At 38.2% G+C, this 21,459-nt stretch overlaps 2 protein-coding genes across 2 annotated transcripts in view; both read left to right on the forward strand.

The window, feature by feature from the left end:
- The first annotated feature begins 234 nt into the window (after positions 1 to 234).
- Positions 235 to 21,459, forward strand: part of LOC101741277 (23 kDa integral membrane protein) — a 30,786-nt gene continuing 9,561 nt past the window's right edge. The window contains exons 1-2 of the mRNA XM_062670728.1: positions 235 to 611; positions 16,539 to 16,724. Of these exons, the coding sequence (XP_062526712.1) occupies positions 549 to 611; positions 16,539 to 16,724 (249 nt within the window). The 5' untranslated portion in view covers positions 235 to 548. The remainder of the gene's footprint in view (positions 612 to 16,538; positions 16,725 to 21,459) is intronic.
- Positions 17,419 to 20,145, forward strand: LOC101741415 (juvenile hormone esterase). Its single transcript, XM_004921555.5, has 3 exons — positions 17,419 to 18,235; positions 18,544 to 19,796; positions 19,924 to 20,145. The coding sequence occupies exons 1-3, from the start codon at positions 18,059 to 18,061 to the stop codon at positions 20,096 to 20,098; spliced, it is 1,605 nt and encodes a 534-aa protein (XP_004921612.2). The 5' UTR covers positions 17,419 to 18,058; the 3' UTR covers positions 20,099 to 20,145.

The raw sequence follows: 21,459 nt of genomic DNA on the forward strand, positions 1-21,459 counted from the left end.
CGACTAATATCAGGACCAATACGATAGTTAAACTTAAATTATTATTACTAAAAAAAACCCTGTAAAAAATAACAATTCTGTATTACAATCGATGTGTCTATATTATCATAAAACAAAATTCCAAACGATATTTCTTACGAAATTATAATAAATCTAAGCCCAATAACCTATCATCTGGTTAAAGCCGTTTAATCGAGATCCATATCGGCTTTTAACGACGTAAATCTTAAGGGTCAAAGTAATTTGGGGTGTCGTGATTCCAATCCTGGCACGCGATTCATGGTTCACACCGCCTAGTTTTCCCTACAAAATAAAATACCGAGGAACGCTTTGTACTAGCGCATTTGGCTAACGCTTGGCTGTACGTGTGCACGTGTCTGTGACTCAAAAAAAAAAAAAATATACATTCGTAATTCGAATTTGAAGACTTGCGTTTTAGGTTTCTTGATTTTTTTTTAAATAAAGAATAATTTTGTTACATATTTGATTTTGTTAAAATTGTATTAGACTGTGGCTTTTTTAAATTTAAATAAAATTATTTAATCAAAATGGAGGGGTGCGGTATGAGTTGCATTAAATATTTACTCGTCGTTTTCAACGCTCTGTTTTTGGTAAGTTTTAAATTTGATTTAGATATTTAGGTCAAGTTAATAAAATGCACAAAATTTATTTAGCGATGTCGCTGGGTTACGAAGAAAGTTATTTTTGTCGCACGCAGACAAGATTATTCTCCGCTTTTACGAATGTTTTATTATTTTTTTATTATAGATTTTGCAGATTGATATTGCATCATTTATTTTCATTTAGATATTTAGGCCAAGTTAATAGAATACACAAAATTTATTTTGCGATGTCGCTTTGTTACGAAGAAAGTTATTTTTGTCGCACGCAGACAAGATTATTCTCCGCGTTTACAAATGTTTTATTAAATTTTTTTGTTACTATTATTTTATTATAGATTTCTCAGATAGATATTGCGAATCCCGCAGTCGGGTACCAATTTTTCTAATGAAATACGTACTTAGCAATTGTTCACGATTCACTTTCCACAGTGAAGGAATAGCATCGTGTAGTAAAAACCAAACCCGCAAAATTATAATTTGCGTAATTACTGGTGGTAGGACTAAGACTAGAGAAGGCTAAGACCTTAGAACTTATATCTCAAGGTAGGTGTCGTATTTACGTTGTAGATGTCTATGGGCTCCGGTAATCACTTAACACCAGGTACGCCGTGAGTTTGTCCTATAAAAAAAAAACATAATATTTGCATTTTAAGGTGTATTATCCTTTACGCTACAACTGTCACAAGATTATACAGTATGGTGTACATATAAGGTATGGAGGTTACGATACGGCATATTATGCTAGTGAATTCTGCTTCCATATGATTATCGCGAACAATTATACTAAATCCAATTTAAACCCATTTGTTTAAACGACTCTACACATCGTCTGTCGTATGCTAATGGTGCATTACCAAGCTCTTCTAAAGCGAAAAGAAGAACTGTTATGTATTAAAGAGTTTCCAATTTAATAGGATTCTAGCGACCCGCCCTCGCTTCGCTTCGGAAACTGTAATTTATTATTGATTTCTCCACTATTTAATGGATGTTTTTATACATATAAACCTTCTCATTCAATCACTCTATCTATTAAAAAAAACCGCATCAAAATCCGTTGCGTAGTTTTAAAGATATAAGCATACATAGGGACAGACAGATATAGGGACAGAGAAAGCGACTTTGTTTTAAACTGTAGTAAAGATACACGCTAGCCTGACTTAACAAACCAAATTAGGATTTACTAGTGGTAGGACCTGTGAGTCCGCGCGGGTAGGTACCACCGCCCAGCCTATTTCTGCCGTGAAGCAGTGATGCGTTTCGGTTTGAAGGCTGGGGCACCTGTTGTTACTATACTTGAGACCTTAAAACTATATCTCAAGGTGGGTGGCGCATTTACGTCGTAGATGTCTATGGACTCCAGTAACCACGTAACACCGGGTGGGCTTTTAGCTCGTCCACTCATCTAAATAATATAAAAAAAATACAATGTGCTCTCAAAGCATCCTCGTAAATGTAGACCGACATAACGGATAAATCGGATATCTAACGCAATACAATTCAAACGATCTATGTCGAAAATATCTAAATCAACAGCCTAATAAAGAAAAGAAAAAAACGAATCGAGAATTACATACCTCTGATCGGTCCAAAATTAACCGATGTATGTTTGAAAAACTTAGCTTATTTCGGTAATGCTTCGATTTTGAGTTTTTTGAATTTGAGGGTTTTATATAAGAAATATTTTTTTTTTCAAATTCCATCTATCATCATTTATTACTTTTGTAAGTTTTTTTTATTGCTTAGATGGGTGGACGAGCTCACAGCCCATCTGGTGTTAAGTGGTTACTGGACCCCATAGACATCTACAGCGTAAATGCGCCACCCACCTTGAAATATAAGTTCTAAGGTCTCAGTATAGTTACAACGGCTGCTCTCCCTTTCAAGCCGAAACGCGTTACTGCTTCACGCCAGAAATAGGTAGGGTGGTGGTACCTACCTGTGCGGACTCACAAGAGGTCCTACCACCAGTAAAAAGTACAATTACTCTTCAAACGACACAGTCAGTTTCTTTTATCAAGTAACCTGATCTTAAAACACGAAATTAAACTGTTTTGCTAAATAATATGAATAGCTTTTCTTGTTTCATAAAATTAGGTTATTCACTATTTTAGATTTTACGAAGCTTTAAATTAAAAAAAAACGATCTTATAACAATGTTTTGAAATTTTCTTTATAATCAATGAAGTACTCACTTGTCCTTCCAGAGCAGTGAAAATCTACTAGAGAACAGAAACACCATAAATGAATTGTATTCAAAATGCTATGATTTATTTTTCGGAAACTAAAATATCACAATGTCACCATTAATTCATTCGAGACTCGACTGAAGCAACTCCTAAGTTTTTCCTCATTTTCGACTTCCTAATACATATAAATATAGTAGGACCGCGTTTTTGTATGTCAGGCCTAAATATTGTTGTTTTATTATGGGCCCCGGCTGAAGAGGAAACGACTTGAACGTAACGCATATTTCAGTGGGATGAACTTCTATCGGTTCTAATCTTCATATTTCATGCGATGGAACTATACATCTATTGAAAATAGGCATCTACAATTCAATAATTTCTAAAACGCGACGGTGTGATGTACAAAAACCTAGCAAAATTTATAAATTTGCCCAATTATTCGCAGTTTTATGAGTCCGATTGCAAAAGTCCAACCATCTTGTCTATTTTCTGCTGTGAAGCTTAAGCGTTCTAGTTTGGAGCTTAACCATTTTGAAGTTAAGGGTCATGTTACTAGCTGTACGGTTTCTGGTGCGATGTAAATACTGTACGGTTGCTGATGTAATGTAAACTGCCTTTTATTAATAAAACAAGTTAGTTTCAATTTTACTCCGTATATTGTCTGTCACAAGTGTCTGACGTGTCGGGTGGGCTATGTACGACTGGCTAATGCAAGCGATGTACAAACTGCATACGCTACTAAACTGTGTCCCTACACCAAGCCTTGCTACCCTGTCAGATTTAACGTGGTCCAGTTCTTTAGAAATATATCTATTGTTAGATTCTTACGCGGCTCCTTTAAAAATCCAGTTGTCATAAAAGGGTCATCACTTTTCCAGTCTTTCAGTCAACAAGTGAACACGAGTCATTATATTAGTGAGGTATAATTTGTTTTTATTTTATTACTGAATTAGGTTTTCCGCGATCATTCACATTGTGACGTTTTCGGGTTTTATATTTTTACACCTATAGAAGGGGAATCACGAGCCTCCGTGATCAAGTATAGTATAAGACGCCCGGGATATTCCTAACGAATGATGCGGCTATTTGTTCAAATACCGCAGATAGATACCATTTATTACTAAAGAAACACGAATGTAAACTGAAATACTACCGATTCTTACATTCTTAAATATCAACCCGATCCACTAACTTCCCTTACTAGACGCCTGCAACTCTGACACTCAGGCATAGGGACTCTGATAACCGTACTTCTGTAACTAGGCGAAGAGTTGGACGAGTATCTTAGCTCATAACTTCAGCCCGCTGAGTTTATCGCATTATGTTCTTAGTTATTCGCGATTCAGATCCGATATTATATGCATTTGCGAAGCAGCTGCCCGGTCACAACATGAAAACCCTCTTGTCATGGCGGCCGGGAATTAAATACCTGATCCTGTAGACCGAATGGTAAACAGTGGACGTCGCCCTAAACACGTCATTACGGATCCTCCTGTTCTATTAAAAGTGCTTTTAGGTACCACAAGCACCGGTCACCGTCTTCGCCGAACCCGTCGCTTGCGACGAAGGGCTCGGCGAGTAAATTAACCGTATACACAGCCCACTGAGTTTCTCGCCGGATCTCCTCAGTGGCTCGCGTTTCCGATCCAGTGGTAGATTCTGCGAGGCACTGCTCTTGGTAGGGCCAATGTTGGCAATACTCCGATTTGAGCCCCGTGAGCTCCCTTACACGTTAAGGCGAAGCTGAAATACCCTCTCAAGGCTAACAGCATAGGTATGAAAAAAAGCAGCTGCCCTTGAGCTGTTAGGTTTTCTTCGGATGGGCTGTTAGTAAATCCCACCCCTCCTAGACGAGCCCATACTCGCCCACCTGTCGGGTGAAACTGGAAAGCTACCAGTAAACATAACTTCCTAATAAAAACGAACGATTCCATAATCAAGACTTAATGAAATTGTCCATCCTCAAATCTGCGAAACTAATTCATAGTAAAATAATCCCATTGTCCTGTCGATAATCCTGAAACGATTAAATAAAAAAAAATACATTTTTACTACACCAACGACGAGCGAATAGTAGGAAAACCTATAATTTTCATAGTTAGCCAATCTCAAATATATGGTCAACGGTAACCATTCTCCCGTTCTACGATACTACACAGTGAATCATTGTTTTTAAATGAGCACGTGGTCCATACTTTATGATGTAATTTGATGACTCACTATTATTATTGAACTTAAGTGTTTCTACTACACTAATAGGTATCCTTGAAAAATTGCAGCAGTTAAATAAAGCATTGGCTATTTATTATTTTATTTTTTATTTATAGCATAAACAATTGGTCTTGGCAGATAGCCCTATAAGCTTACAATCTCTAATTGATTGTCTCAAGGTGTGTGCGCGTATCAATTCACCCCCAATCAATAGCTCCCCGCTAGGACGTTGTCTTGTATTTTGGACTACCAACTATAAGAAAAAAACACTCTTAGATCTCGAATATCTTCAACTGGGAATCAGAATCTCGGAATTGATTTTACCAAAAATATTTAATGTATCAATATTTGAAGTCATTGGACTAGAGATCGATGATATCGATGACCCGTGAATCTTATACTTTAGGTACTTTATTCGTTCTTAACGAAGCTCACTCCGACCAGACCCTAACATTAACTACTCACTTAAGACTTTCTATTGGGCCATATAATGTCACTTACACGTCTGTATCTGTACCCTTGGTACTGGATTTGGCACCAATGAATAGCGCACGGCTTTTGGCTAAACTTTGGACATGACACTTTGACAAGTCGTTTTGAACCGGGAATTAACAAAAGCTAGTGCGTGATTATCGATAATGTCATGAATACAGTAAGTTACAATCGAGCTGCTGCTAAATTACCTTTAAGGACTTATGCATGTGTCGTCTGTGTTATCCAGTGTTGATATGGTAAATTAAGCCCACACTGGTGGGGCTATTTCTATCGCAAATCAACTAGTATCCATTCGAAGGCAAGGTCTACATGTCATTATATTAATCCAATCGAGACTTTTACATTATGTTCTTGGGTTGTGCTAAGAGCTTGACTTCAAATTCTTCCAGAGAAGGCAAGTAGGTTTTTCCTTTCTTAAATTCGTCATAAACTTTTTTTTATTGCTTAAGTGGGTGGACGAGCTCACACAGCCCACCTGGTGTTAAGCTCATAGACATCTACGACGTAAATGCGCCACCCACCTTGAGATATAAGTTCTAAGGTCTCAAGTATAGTTACTGCTGCCCACCCATCAAACCGAAACGCATTACTGCTTCACGGCAGAAATAGGCAGAGTGGTGGTCCCTACCCGCGCGGACTCACTAGAGGTCCTACCACCAGTCAATAAGCATTAATAAGTTCCTATGATGCTATTATTTTGTTAGGTAAATTGTTATTCTTATACTATACGTAATGTTGTTTTTTTTAATATTTAGTTTTAGAGTTTCGCTTTATTTTACATTATCATCAAATGTATTTTGAACAGCATCATTACAAACAATTTACATTGTTCCAATAGTAATATCGGTGTTCCACAATACTCAATGCGTGAAGGACGATTCTTTGTTACTTTAAATCTGTTGCTTGCTCGTTTTTTAATGCTTATTGAATGTACTGTGGCTGATACGAAAATGTTTCTTTTTTTCCCTACCCATTCGCTGGTAGCATAAGCTATTCCACCTTCTCATAGGTAGGTAAGCTCACGGGCTCAACCTGAGAGATTTGCCTAACACTAGCCCTAGCCAGAGCAGTTGCTGCGATTTACTACCGGATCGGGATCGCGACCCACTGAACAGAACCGGCTATAAACTCAGTGGATAGGAAAATATATAGACACATTTAGCCTTACAACGTTCGCTTTTGTAGACAGATTAGGCCTATCTGATTGTGATTACCTCCAGTGCCTACCGCCACAGATTACTAAATAAAAAACTACCGCCTAGTTTACTCCACAAGCCTAGCTTGAAGAAGTTCGTCACAGCGTTTGCGAAAAACCAAGGGGAGCTTATTTCATTCATGGTAATTTTATTACTAGGCGTATCTAATACGAGGTGAAATTTCTTTTTTTTTTTAACACACGTCCTGTTTAGATACGGCATTGAATCCTATCTATTCCTAATGTTATTAATAAGGTTGGGTTTTTTGCGGAAGTTTAAAATGATTAGTCTGTTTAGATACTGTATTGAATCCTATCTATTCCTAAATATTATTAATAAGTTTAGGTTTTTTACGGAAGTTTAAATGATTAATTTTTTACTTTTTATTCGTTTATGATCCTGCTATCACCTATGCATATGCTTATGTTTATTCGCTTACGACCTATTAAATATTTCGCTGGCAAAGAAACAACCATTACAATTGATGAAAACATACAATTCTAACCGACTTGTAATAACGACGAATCAAGATTCACATTTCAGACAAATTTAACAATATATATTTTTTTAATTAATAAGAACTGGACGATATTAAATTTAAGCTCGTAACCCTGAACAAGATTTAGTCAATATAATCATGTTACAAAATACGTATAGTATAACAATACCGGTCGACCTTTGAACATTATATTCCTTTCGCATTTTGTCCATCAAAATATCACTTGGGACATTATTGCAATAGCATCCGTGCTTGTTTCGCTGGGTATCTATCTGTCTATGTAGATTCCTAACATGCCCCACTTCTAGCATATTACAAATCAGGAGAAAGATTAAATGGAAATAAACCGATGTTAGAGCCGTAAAGTTGTATAGGTAGGTAAGCAGCGGCTTGGCTCTGCCCCTGGCATTGCTGAAGCCCATGGACGACGGTAACCACTCACCATCAGGTGTGCCATATGCTCGTCTGCCTACAAGGGCAATAAAAAAATTCATGATCTTAACTTTTTAATATGTGTCTCGAGAAAGATGTCTGTCTCTAAGCAACAGATTTTAAAATACATTTCTGTAAGCTATGTAACTAAAAATAAATATCCAATAAAAACTTAAAACAACTACCCACGTATCCGTCCATAAACTATTGGCAAAATTAGATCAGGTCGAGATAAATGATTACATCTTTAGGTACGGAAATGTTGTTGGGGACTTCGAAATCTTTCCGTAGTGGTCCCTGTGCTGACCCTCGTCATCTGGTTTTTGATGAGATTTAGTATTTATTCCAGACTTAAGTATTATTTATCTTACAACAACAAGATTGGTCCATACATTAGTATTATACTTGACCTTAATAGCTGAAGCGATTTTTATGAAGTATTCCATCTCATTCTCTCGCAGATAAAATCCAATAGACACATATCTTTATCCCTTTTTAATACCCTTTTATTAGCTTCAGATGTATATAGGTATGTTAGTATGTAACGGAATCTTTAAACATGATTTTGAACCCCTTCAAAACGTCGGATTAACTCGAAATTTGGTATACTTATTAAGGACCGATGACAATTCGATATTTAAAAAAAAATTGAAAAAAAAGATTGAAAAAATGTAAAATTCAACGAAAAACTAAAAAATTAATAATAGTCTAAAAATTTTAACAAAATACGCTTTTATAGAAAATCCAACTAAAAATAGAAAATATTTTTTTATAAATTTGAATTAAAAATAGCGTAAAATAAAAATTTAAACTATTATTTATTAGTGTCACTTTTTAGGTGTTACTAAAATTTGGAATTAGTCTGTATTCGTCGGCAGAGCTAAACTCCGACAATTCTATGAGAGCTTCCCAAAATTCCGAAGCCATTAACAACGCGCAGTCGTGTTTTGTAATCGCGAATATAGTGTAAATAAATTAAGTCGTAAAATATTTCAAGGTCACAATAAAACACGCACAGATTCTCGCATAGTACTTTATTGTTTATACCATCAGCTTGGTTAAGGCCGGGCGCCTCCACGCGTATCTGATTCATAAGACACCATCTCAAATTCAAAAGGTATTATGTTAATTCATTTGGCAAAGACGTTCCGATGTTTTATTCCTGAATTGCTAACGGCCATGTGTTTTGAATTGAGTAAAAATAAACTTGCTTTGCGATTAACCATCAACGTTATGTAAGTTGTCGGCGACATAAATAAAGATAATAATTATGTTATAAATAAATAATAGTTTAAAAAAACTAACAAAATGCGCTTTTATAGAAAATCCAACTAAAAAATTGAAAATAAATTTTAATAATTTAGAATTAAAAATAGTGTAGTTAAAATGATTTTGTGGAGTGCTTTTCACGATATTATCAAAATAACCCTTCTACTCATATCTGTTCATAAAATATTTATAACTACCTACTGATACCATGCACCCCACGCTTTGTTTGTATACATACGTCTGAAACTAATAAAAGCATATTAAAATTACAATTAATCTTTATAGCTAAATGCTACCTATAATACATGAGCAATTTGAAGTATTTCAAATTAATTGCTTATAATAATAAAAATAAAATCAAAGGACTTAGTAAAATCGATGCCAATGAACAGGCCCCCAAAACCCTTTAGGCACGTGACGTATTTGTCTATGAGGTGATCTCAGAAAACTACGCTATTAATTTAGCAATACCAATGTCCATCATAATTCATAAACTAGCATAAGACGTCACAAAAAGACAGAGCGTTATTCGTAAAAAAATATTAAGCAAAATTTCGAAGCCCACTTAGTTGGAAAATTTAAAAGAAAACCTTCAAAGGCTTTCAGGATTACTATAAACAGAAATTTTGTTTTAAGTATCAGACAAGCTATTAGCATTCAGGTCAGACATACTTGTTATGTCATTGTGGAAAAATAACGACAAACACATCTCGAAAAGTAATGATAATCTTAACTTCCGCAGTCGTAAAGGGATCATAATATGTATAATAAAGATGAATTAATAGAGTGTCGTGCTATACACGATTAACTGATGATATTAAATTAATAATAAAAAAACACGTGGTTTAATAATCTCATTAATTTTACGAATTCCAATGTTTTGCTAACAAGGTCACGGGCGAGGTTATGTTTGTTGAAATTTATTTATGATTTTTATTTAAGCCGTAGGCAGCGGCTTGGCTCTGCCCCTGGCATTGCTGAAGTCCATGGGCGACGGTGACCATTCACCATCAGGTGGGCCGTATTCTCGTCTGCCTACAAGGGCAATAAAAAAAGTGTATTTAATTTTTTTTTTTATTTACTTTTATCTTCTTGTACTATGAGTATATCACAGGTAACTTGAAGGTGTAACAAATAGTTGAAATTATGCTCATGTGGCATGGCCGTGATGTCGTACGCGATATTCTCATCTGTGAGATTACAAGTCTCACATGTCATCAATAATAATATTGTTTTTTTTTATTGCTTAGATGGGTGGAAGCTCACAGCCCACCTGCTGTTAAGTGATTACTGGAGTCCATAGACATCTACAACGTAAACGCGCCACCCGCCTTGAGATATAAGTTCTAGGGTATAGTTACAACGGCTGCACCACCCTTCAAACCGCAACGCATTACTGCTTCACGGCAGAAATAGGCAGGGTGGTGGTACCTACTCGCACGGATTCACAAGAGGTCCTACCACCAGCAATTGCCTACCTCTACTAAATTACTTATTAATTTGTGTTAAAAGTAAAATAAACCAAATTAGATATTGAAGCAATAAAAATGTAATTTGGAAATGCGGCTACGTTAAGTGAATAATTTATCGATAAACGAATAGTCACTGCATATTGTATGAATAAGCTTCTTTGATAAATTCACTAAAGTAATTAATAGGACAAGAGACTGTTCATAGGAGGAATGCTACACTCTGAAATGAGTTATGAGATGCTGTGCGTGCTGTAGATTCATAGATGTTTTTTTGACCCATGTGATATTAATTCGTTTCCGGAGTACATAGGCATCAAAATGTAAATGGCACCCATCTTAGTAAATATATGGAATCGATTTCGTAAATCGATTGTACTTAAACAACATAACAGGTCATAGTCACTTCAAAACCTCGACCGATACCTATAGGGGATATTGCTGTATACTAGACTGAAGCCAAAACACTAAGTATCAAAAAAATTTGAAATTCAAAATACGCTAATTAATATATTGTCTGTATAATGTGCAAGGGTATACTCATTTTTGCTTAATATATCTCACAATAAACCTGACCATGATATGGGCTCTTAAGGAATCACAAATGATAGTGGCAGGTAGAGATGTTTATTAGCTTGCTAATGTTAGCAAATTAAAACCGCCCTTTCTTTTACGAATCTTCTGAAATTCTTGGGGAGTTTCGGTTACCGATTCTGATGGTGTTGCCAATTACAGGCTATTCGCTAGACATGAACCTTTTCTTCATTGTTCTTCAACCAATCCTAAACTCCCAAAACGCCTTCCAATCTTTATGTCAAACTGACGACGAAAACCACACCTTAATAGCGAGAATACAAAGTAACAAATAGAAAATCCTCTAGCATTAATAACTATTTTATTACATGACAATAACGAGGGCGCTGAATTGGGTCGCGTCACAGTTAATACTTAAAAACGATCGATATTTTTCTATTCAACAACTGCCGATGAAAATGCTAAACAAATAGGTGCAAGGTACGAGATATGCCTCGCAGCTTGATTCCCAATAAGTCCATTTTTTTTTATTTATTGCTTAGATGGTTGGACGAGCTCACAGCCCACCTGGTGTTAAGTGGTTACTGGAGCCCATAGACATCCACAACGTAAATGCGCCACCTTGAGATATAAGCAACGGCTAATACAACGGCTGCCCCACCCTTCAAACCGAAACGCATTACTGCTTCACGGCAGAAATAGGCAGGGCGGTGGTACCCACCCGCGCGGACTCACAAGAGGTCCTACCACCAGTAATTACGCAAATTATAATTTTGCGGGTTTCATTTTTATTACACGATGTTTAGAAGTCGTCGTGGCCTAAAGGATAAGACGTCCGGTGCATTCGTATCTAGCGTTGCACCGATGTTCGAATCCCGCAGGCGGGTACCAATTTTTCTAATGAAATACGTACTTAACAATTGTTCACGATTGACTTCCACGGTGAAGGAATAACATCGTGTAATAAAAATCAAACCCGCAAAATTATAATTTGCGTAGTTACTGGTGGTAGGACCTCTTGTGAGTCCGCGCGGGTGGGTACCACCACCCTGCCTATTTCTGCCGTGAAGCAGTAATGCGTTTCGGTTTGAAGGGTGGGGCAGCCGTTGTAACTATACCTGAGACCTTAGAACTTATATCTCAAGGTGGGTGGCGCATTTACGTTGTGGATGTCTATGGGCTCCAGTAACCACTTAACACCAGGTGGGCTGTGAGCTCGTCCACCCATCTAAGCAATAAAAAAAAAAAATATCCTTCACCCTGGAAGTCAATCGTGAACATTTGTTGAGTACGTATTTCATTAGAAAAATTGGTACCCGCCTGAGATACGAACACCGTTGCATCGCTCAACACGAATGCACCGGACGTCTTATCCGTTAGGCCACGACGACTTCATACTACGACTTTTCTTTCCTACCTATGCTGATAGCCTTGAGAGGCTATTTCAGCTTCACACTAATGTATGGGCTCTAACCGGGAGTGTTGCTAACACTGGCCCTAGCAACAGCAGTGCTTCGCAGAATCTACCACCGGATCGGAAAAGCGACCCATTTAGAAGATCCGGTGAGAAACTCAGTGGGCTCTAATAAGTCCGCAACTCTAAAACAACGCAACGAAACAAAATAAGTCGTTTTATTTTCAGAATAATATGTATGAATAGCCTCCAATACCCTGTTACTCTCGTATCAACCATAACGCCTAATTAGCTTGTCAAGTTTGATATTGAAAATGTCTTCTTCTTTCTCTTATCCTTATACTATATTATATGGAATCGGCGCGGTATATTCTCCTATCATGCTGCACAGGGATTTGGCATGAGTTTACGACCCTGTCTTACATCAGCCACTCTCTGGGCTATATCTTCATATATACAGTGCAACGTGTCATTCGTGTCATTCCTCTGCTCCTCCTTTGGATGTTTCTTTTAGGTCATCCGCATTTGGTTCTATGATCAACATTTTATTACACATTTATGCTAAACTTTAGATTTTCAAACATCCAAAAATATGAAAAATACACATTTTTTATTCATTAATTAAAATTGATAATTTCAAACTTCCATATACCTGAAGATCCATAGTGAATCGTGACATCATGTGAAGCCATCATTCCCACTTTAGACTTTAGATTGCGACAATTAGATCAATTTACTTCAAGAACGAGATGAACGTTTATGTGACAGATATATACATTTAACGTTTGTTCTTAGGTTCTAGGTCAATTTGTGCTTCTTTGAATAGATTAATAGCAAATTCAATTGAATGTAAAAATCGTATCGTTACGCAATTAGGTACTTTGGTGTTTCGTTCAATGAAAACATTATCTGGAGATTGATTTTCAGTTCACTACTAAAGATAAAAAACAGGATTTGATGTTTTCAATTTACAACTTTAGACTATTTGGGTCCTTGAAAGACAAGATCTACATGAAAAGATAAACAGTCGACGTAGCTCAAAACACGTCATTTCGGATCCTTCCGATCCACTAACGGTGCTTTTAGGTACCTCAAGCACCGGTCGTTGTTCTCGTCTAACCTGTCGCTTGCGACGAAGGGCTCGGCGAGTAAATTAACCCACAGACACAGCCCACTGAGTTTTCTTCTCAGTGGGTCGCGTTTCCGATCCGGTGGTAGATTCTGCGAAGCACGGTTCTTACTAGGGCCAGTGTTAGTAACACTCCCGGTTTGCGCCTCGTGAGCTCACCTACACGTCAAGGAGAAACTGAAATATCCTCTCAAAGCTCAGTGTAGGTAGGAAAAAAAATTGTCAGTCGTTGCTCAAGTGCGGTAGTGTGCGGTCAAGCTGTTAAGAGCTCGTACGACAGAGATAGCGCTCTACGGAACCGAAATTAGCCGATTGTCTCTTTCCAAAGGTCGATTTGCAATATTTATCGTCGGGTACTGTATGCATCTCTGGTTCCCATAACACAGGAAATCCTAATATGGGGTCGGAAGACCGTGCGTGATTTGTTCATATAAAAAAAACAGCCACCACATGTGAAAAGTATCTAAGCACCATATGGTTCAGAACCGCGACTTTAGTACCGGAGGTTATCTGTGGCTATACTGATCACTTTTTCGAATTTGTAACATAACGCTTCGTTCGATGCTCGAGTTAATTCATGAATCAGATGACAAGTAGTTATAGCGTTTGAAAGATTAGTAACTTATTAACGGAACCACAATTTTATCCGGTAACAAATACCGTCTAGTATCTCAACATATACACCCAGACCACTAATTTAAAACATCTTTCATAAAATACAACCCAAAGAGGAACCAATTTAATTATAGGTATATCCTCCAGTTCTCCAGGTGCGACAATCATTCTCTTATTTGTGACTAATAAATGATTGAGTCACCTACTTACTTGCGTCACTAATACGGTACATATATTAAAAAGGCTGTGTTAGTGTGATGTCATTTTGCCATCGCACCATTGTGGTTAAACTAACCAGTCCAATGTCACACTAGCGACCCACATGACAGAATATTATGGCCTAGCGACTGTAAAAACTAGACCGAGCCATAGTAAGGAGTGGTCTGTATCTAAATCATAGGTTCATGGAATTAGTTAAAATGAATTAATTCAAGGTTTGGACAAAACTATTATTATGTAACTCGGCTAAATTAGAATTTCTTGTTTATTTATGCTATATTGTACATAGAGGTGTATAGTTTTTTTTTTTTAATATTTTGCAAGGCCAGCTAAATTAGAAATGAGTTTTGGACTAACCTTTGAACTTGATAGTAAATTTAGGTTTTGCCTAAATTTTTACCTTGGCTGCCTTGTTTATTGAGTATAAATTGTTACTGCAAACTGGGAAAGCCAGACCTAAACCCCACTGGAGTTGCGATAATCTTAATCGAAACTATATACTCACAAATATGTAGGTAGTCAATCAAACTAAGTAAGTCAAGAAAAGATAAGAAGGCCATTCAGTGTACACGAATCGCATGATATTACTATTCCAGCGTTCAAATCCCATTTTTGGCAGATACAATTTTTTTTTTTGACATCCCTACTATTTTTCGCTTTTCAACACAATATAGTCCACGTAACTACTGATGACGGGGCGTCTTTGGAGCCCTCATGGGTTACCAGAATCCTGTCCATTCCAGCCAGGGACAATCCTCATACATCAAACCTAATGTCTCAAGATATATCGCAGCGTTCGTTCATTTTTTTATTATCTACTTAACGCTAAGCAAAGTCATCCAGCCATGTGGCTTAATAAAAAAGGGCTTTTATAACTATTGTCTGCTTTTACTATGAAAAAGCTTCTCGTATCACAATGTAAACACCTCTAATTGTTAGTCGTAGGTACTTGAACTTCTTCCTATTCGTACACTCTTGACAGAGTGATCGTGTTCATGCATCAGTCGGAACCTGCGATACCGATGCTCTCGCGATGCGACGCCATGTGGCACGATGTTTCGCAGAGTGAGAGCAATCATTTATGCACTTGAACTGCTTCTTACTAAAAGAATCCCACGATGTCTTTCGCAAATCAGTGAATACCACCCACGGAAGCGTCGGCGGATAATAAAAGAAAGTTTCGACACGTCTTCGCGTTTGATTTAGAGCGTTCGTATGTATGCGTGAGGGCGTGGCTTTATGGCACGATGACCAATTTTTTTTTTGTCTACAATTAATCGATTGTGGCATATTCAAATGGGAATTTCAAGTGACTTAAAATAATCGATAATCTTTTTTTAACACGCTGTATATTAGCTTCACTTGTAATGTATGTTTGTAACTGACTCCTTTAGACGCGATTTTGACCCACTTTATACGGCCAGATTTCATTCAAACTTTGTAGATTTATCGAGGACCGATGACAATACACTAATTTGATAAGATTATTCCATTATTCAATTTGCAAAAAAAAATTAACTAAAAAATTAAAAATAAATAATAGTTAAAAAAACTAAAAACACGCTTTATATAAAATACAACAAAAAAATTGAAAATAAATTTTAATAAATTTAAATTGAAAATAGTGTAAAAAATATTTTTTTTATTTAAAAAAAGCGTGGCGTGCATGGTGTTATTAGTTATAAATATTTTTCTGACAGATATGACTAGAAGAATTATAATTTCAATAATATCTTAAAAAGCACCCCACTCTTTTTTTACAATAAATTTTATTTTTTTATACACTATTTTCAATTTAAATTTATTTTCTATTTTTTACTTAAATTTTATATAAAGCGTGTTTTATAGTTTTTTTAAACTATTATTTATTTTTCATTATCATAGCACTAACCGCCATTTTTCACGGAAACACTGTTACTATCTCGAATCCCTGCATTTATCCATAGTAATCTAGATTATTTCTGCGATTTGCAATCCTCCTCTCAAGCTTTTCTGCGAAATGTATCGAAAGCGATATGACATGTTCTTCTTCTTCAAATGAGGTTTGGAAAGAGTCCTCTGCTGTAGATGGGGACTTAGCTATACCTCTGACACAGCAGATATGTAAGCCTAAGAGCTGGATATTCTGTCATTAAAAGCAGCAAGAAAATCTAAATCTATATGTGCGATCTATTTCTATCTACTAATTAATAATTATAAAGCCGATTATTGAGAGCAATCACAATTAAAGACATTAATCTTTTTCAGATCTTCGGCGTGGTAATCATAGCGGCAGCATGTGTGGACATGGGATTAATCAAGGGCTTCGCTGGTATGGAGACCACGGGCCACGAAACGGACGCGGTCCTCATTGCTGTAGGAGTTCTCATCATATTAGTCGCTGCTTTTGGGTGTTTCGGAGCTTGGAAGGAAAGCACCAAGCTACTTTATATTGTGAGTAGAAATATGTTCTATGCACAAAGTTATTTTGGTGAAATTAAAGTTTAGTAAGTCTTCATCCTTCATCTCCGCGGTTGTGACTGTTTTGACTAAAAATAGATACATATAAAACTAGAAGATTAGTGATGGTCAAAGCCTTTGAAACTATGACCTCTCGGCACAAGAAGAGTTGTCAATTGGCTTCCGTATCGGGTAAAATAGTCGTATCAAAAGAATCGACTATACCAGAGTATAAAAATCCACAAAGATCGTCTGGTCTCCAGAACTTTGATACTGCTGCGGTGAGTATTCGTTGTATTTTGAAGATTTTTAGTAACATTATCTTTGAGTACAGCAATAGGATACATATTTTCAAAAAGTTGTCGTGGCCTAAAGGATAAGACGTCCGGTGCATTCGTATTTGGTGAGGATTGCGAGAGCATGGCAACTTGCCTCAACAACAACTTCAGTACGGGACTTGCAACTGTACTGAAGTTTCCAGTTAATAGTACTGGATAGAATTTGTGTTTGGTAATATTATAGATACCCAGAACATGGACTGGATAAAATTTATGTATATTATAAATACCCAGAACTACAAAAATTTGCTTTGAAATTTCTTACTTTGTTTGGGTATATTTGTGAAGCAGCTTTTTCAAAGATAAACTTAATTAATGATAAATTTCATTCTCGACCCACTGATAATAAATATCTCCAGGATTTACTGTCAATAGTTTACTCCACCAATACTGTCACCAATTTTACTCCAAACTTCAGACAGAAATTCCGCTACAAGAAAAATACATTTTTCTCACTGATATGTAAAAAAATATAGCTTTCTTATTTCCGTAATGACATTTGTTTAATAATATTTTATTTATAAAATATAGTGTGTACCGCAATGGCTCATTCCTTAAAATGAATCCCTAGAGAAACTAATCGGTGACTCTTGTACTATAGTAAGGACAAATGCGTACAAATGTTTTTAAATGTGAGTATTATTACGACAATCATTTATCGGAGTATCTAATATAGTAAACAGATGTGAGCACATTTCTGGGCGACCAAAATCAGCGACCTACGAAGCCGATACGAGCACGATAATAATTGATGATCGTGTCCGAGAAATTCGCAGATTAATATGCCAAAAAAACGAGTTTTCATGATTGAAACAAATTTTTCATTGAATAACTCACGATAATTCATAGATAAGAGACGATGCAACTGTGGGATAATGCAAAGTCACACTTATATGATATTACGGAGATTGACGATCCGTTATCATTTTGAGATACAGGTCTTATATAAAATATCTGACAGCGTCCAAACTGCGCATTGCTAGTGCAAGTATGCTGCGATCGGTTGCTCTATTGGGCTTGTTGTCGGCTGTGGGTGCCTGGTTGAGGATAGACCCGCTTGTTGAGACTCAACAGGGACTCATCAGGGGACTGAGGTCCGAAAATGGAAAGTTCTCGAAATTTCTGGGCATACCGTACGCACTAGTCGACGAAAAAAATCCTTTCGGGGTGAGTTTGATTGATTTCACTAATTAAAATTAATTTATTAAGAGCACTTACACAAAAAAAAAACTTTATGTAAACAGTTTTTATTAGTTTAAAGGAAGAGAATTTGGAAGGAATGAAATAAACAATTATTATACTTACATAACTGTGTGATCGAGTACCAAAATTCAATGCTAAAGATAAAAATCGTTAATAAAATTAACATATCATTGTACTCTTCCTAGACCTTAAATGCTAATGATAAAATTGTCAAAGAGGACGTGATATATAATTGAATTTTCAATCTTGAATAAACACATGTTACCTTTCAGCCATCAGTACCACACCCTGGCTTCGAAGAGACATTCGAAGCGTACGATGATTCTGTAGTTTGTCCTCAAGTTATTAAAGTTACTAAAGTCGGAATTGGTAGTCTCCAGTGCTTGAACCTGAACGTTTATGTTCCAAACACGGCTACATCGCGCAACAAGCGCCCCGTGATGGTTTGGATCCACGGAGGAGGCTTCACTACCGGCAGCGGGACAAGTAGAGACTACTCCTACGACGACCTGGTCCGACATGACGTCATCGTCGTATCGGTCAACTACCGACTCGGACCCTATGGGTTCTTATGCTTGGACAGTCCCGATGTTCCCGGCAATCAGGGATTGAAAGACCAAGTTCTTGCATTGAAGTGGACTAAAGAAAATATCGAGGCATTCGGCGGAGATGCCTCTAAAATAACCATATTCGGAGAGAGTGCTGGAGGCCAAGCGGTCGAGTTGCACCTACTGACCGACCAAGATAAACTGTTCAATCAGGTGATTGTGCAGAGTGGCTCTATTTATAAGCCTGGGATCATCAATAAGCCTGACAATAGTGTCCCAATACAAATAGCGAGCCGGTTGGGATTCGAAACTGAGGACTTCGTAGCGGCGATATCGTTTCTGGCCGATCAAGACCCGCACCTTGTCGTGGCGGCTAGTACTTCCGAAGGCTCTACTGTATTTAGCGGTAGCGCATACAGAGCTTGCGTAGAAAACGAATTTGATGGGATTCACAGTTACCTCTCTGATTCTCCACAAAATTTAAAGATTAAAAACATTCCCGTGATTTATGGAGTGAATAGCAAAGAATATTTGACTTTGCATGCTTCATTAGTTCCGGAACAGTACGAAGTGTCAGGATTTAAGTCCTTCCTAAAATTGGCTTTCAACTTGACCGATGATGACATGGAAGAAGACGTGAGACATTTCTATATCGGAGACGAGACCCTGACTGAGGAGTTGTTCGATGAATTTATAACTTTTGCATCAGATTATTATTATGGTTACCCCGTCGAACGGTCCATTAAGAAGTCATTGGCTGACGGTAATAAGGAAATATATTACTACGTGTTCTCGTACGACGGAGGCAGAAATGCCATGAAGGAGTACCTTGGCATAACGGCGGCGGGCGTTGCGCACGCGGACGAGCTCGGCTACCTGCTGGCCGTGGATGCGGTCCCGGGACAACACATCGCCGAGGAGGACCAACTGATCATCGACAGGATCACTACTCTTTGGGCCAATTTTGCTAAATACGGGTATGTTCAGCATATACGTACATACATATGTGCCAATAAACAATTTGAGTAATGGAACTTTAAATGAAAACAACCTGAGTTCCTTACAATGTGTATAGATGTCATTTGATACCTTCCCATGTTCCAGCAACCCCACCCCTGAGCCGACGGACCTGCTGCCGGTCGTGTGGTCGACAGTAGAAGGTAACAAGCGGCCGTATCTGGACATCGACACCGACCTGCAGCTCAAAGGCAGGCCCTTCCACCAACGGATAGCCTTCTGGGATCTCTTCTATAAGCTCTATGGAGAATACGAAAAATAAAATTTGTATTCGTTATGAATATAATAAAATATGTGTTGTAGTTTCAATGCGTCTGTATTACCTAAATCTATTTAGCTTACTTAATTCTATATTGATATCTGTACTAACGCACTCTGGCGATCACGTACAGGCTGTATCTCATTAAATATTCACGAAGCCTTTTTAAAAATCATTAAAATAACGTTGCACCAAGGACATTTTGGAGGGGTCGTCGCACCCCCTTGCGGGGGCACGGAACGGGTCTCGGGGCAAACCCCACTGCCCCGGCTGAAGCTTCCTGTCATGAAGGCAGAGGTGAGCTGATGCAGGGAGGAATTGAGAGGGATACTGCAGCGTATCTGGCTGCACTGTACATCTATATATACATATATATAATACGATGGGCTTGGTCAGGGGACAGCCCGCCCGCTCTGGGCTCCCCAGAAGAGGAAGACCAAAACGGGGAGGGTCCGACATTACAAACGCTCCCCAAACGGGGGAATGGTCCACCGTCGGGGGTGGTGAAATGGGTCTCCATAAGAGGGCACCCCAACAATGTGGGGAAAATGACGAGTGAGGACAGCTCAGTCCCATGGGGGCACTCATTATGAGCACTCCCATGTCAGTCCGATTAAGCCGACTATCTTATCATAGCAGGGGGTTCTACTAGCTTCCTTGGTAGCGCACGACCATCAGGTCTGGCGTACAAGGGAGCTATATTGTGGAGATGCTCGTAGGGTCCACCGTCAGCCCGTAAAGGTTATGAGCTAGCCTCTGGATGAACTCCTCGAGCGAATCCACATCGAGATCCCGGGCGATTACGTAATTTCTGGCGTAACGGCCTGCTCTTACTATCGTGCGAAGAGCCAGATTTTGCTAGGCTTGTAGCCTCTCCCGCATGGTTCGCGAGATGAGGCGATACCAGGCCGCAGCCGCGTACGTGATACGGGAACGGACATACGTCTTATAAATGCCGAGGAACCTCGCGTAGCGAGCGGCCGCCAACGCCGAATTGGCGTGGGCGGTCATCCTCAAACTCCGATCGATTTCGATCCCCAAGTACCGGACGCTGGATCTAAACTCGATATTAACGTCACAGAGACTGAGCTGTCCCGAGACGACTGTTGTGTGAACCGGACCGAAGAGAATAGCCGCGGTCTTTCCCACGTTGACCGCGACCCTCCATCGGTCCAGTCACTGGGGCAGTAAGTCCGATAACCTCTGCATCCCCGAAATGGCCGCAGAGGGAAAGTTAGAGCTTTTTTATATTGACTCGTCGAATCGTTCCTTGTTGTCTGGTTCGTGTACGTCTTTTAGAAAGGCATTGATAATACTCACTGCCACCAGTCACGTCCAACGTCACGTCACCGGTAGGCCCTTAG

Source organism: Bombyx mori, chromosome 10 (assembly GCF_030269925.1).
Source record: "Bombyx mori chromosome 10, ASM3026992v2".
In the NCBI taxonomy this organism is placed as follows: domain Eukaryota; kingdom Metazoa; phylum Arthropoda; class Insecta; order Lepidoptera; family Bombycidae; genus Bombyx; species Bombyx mori.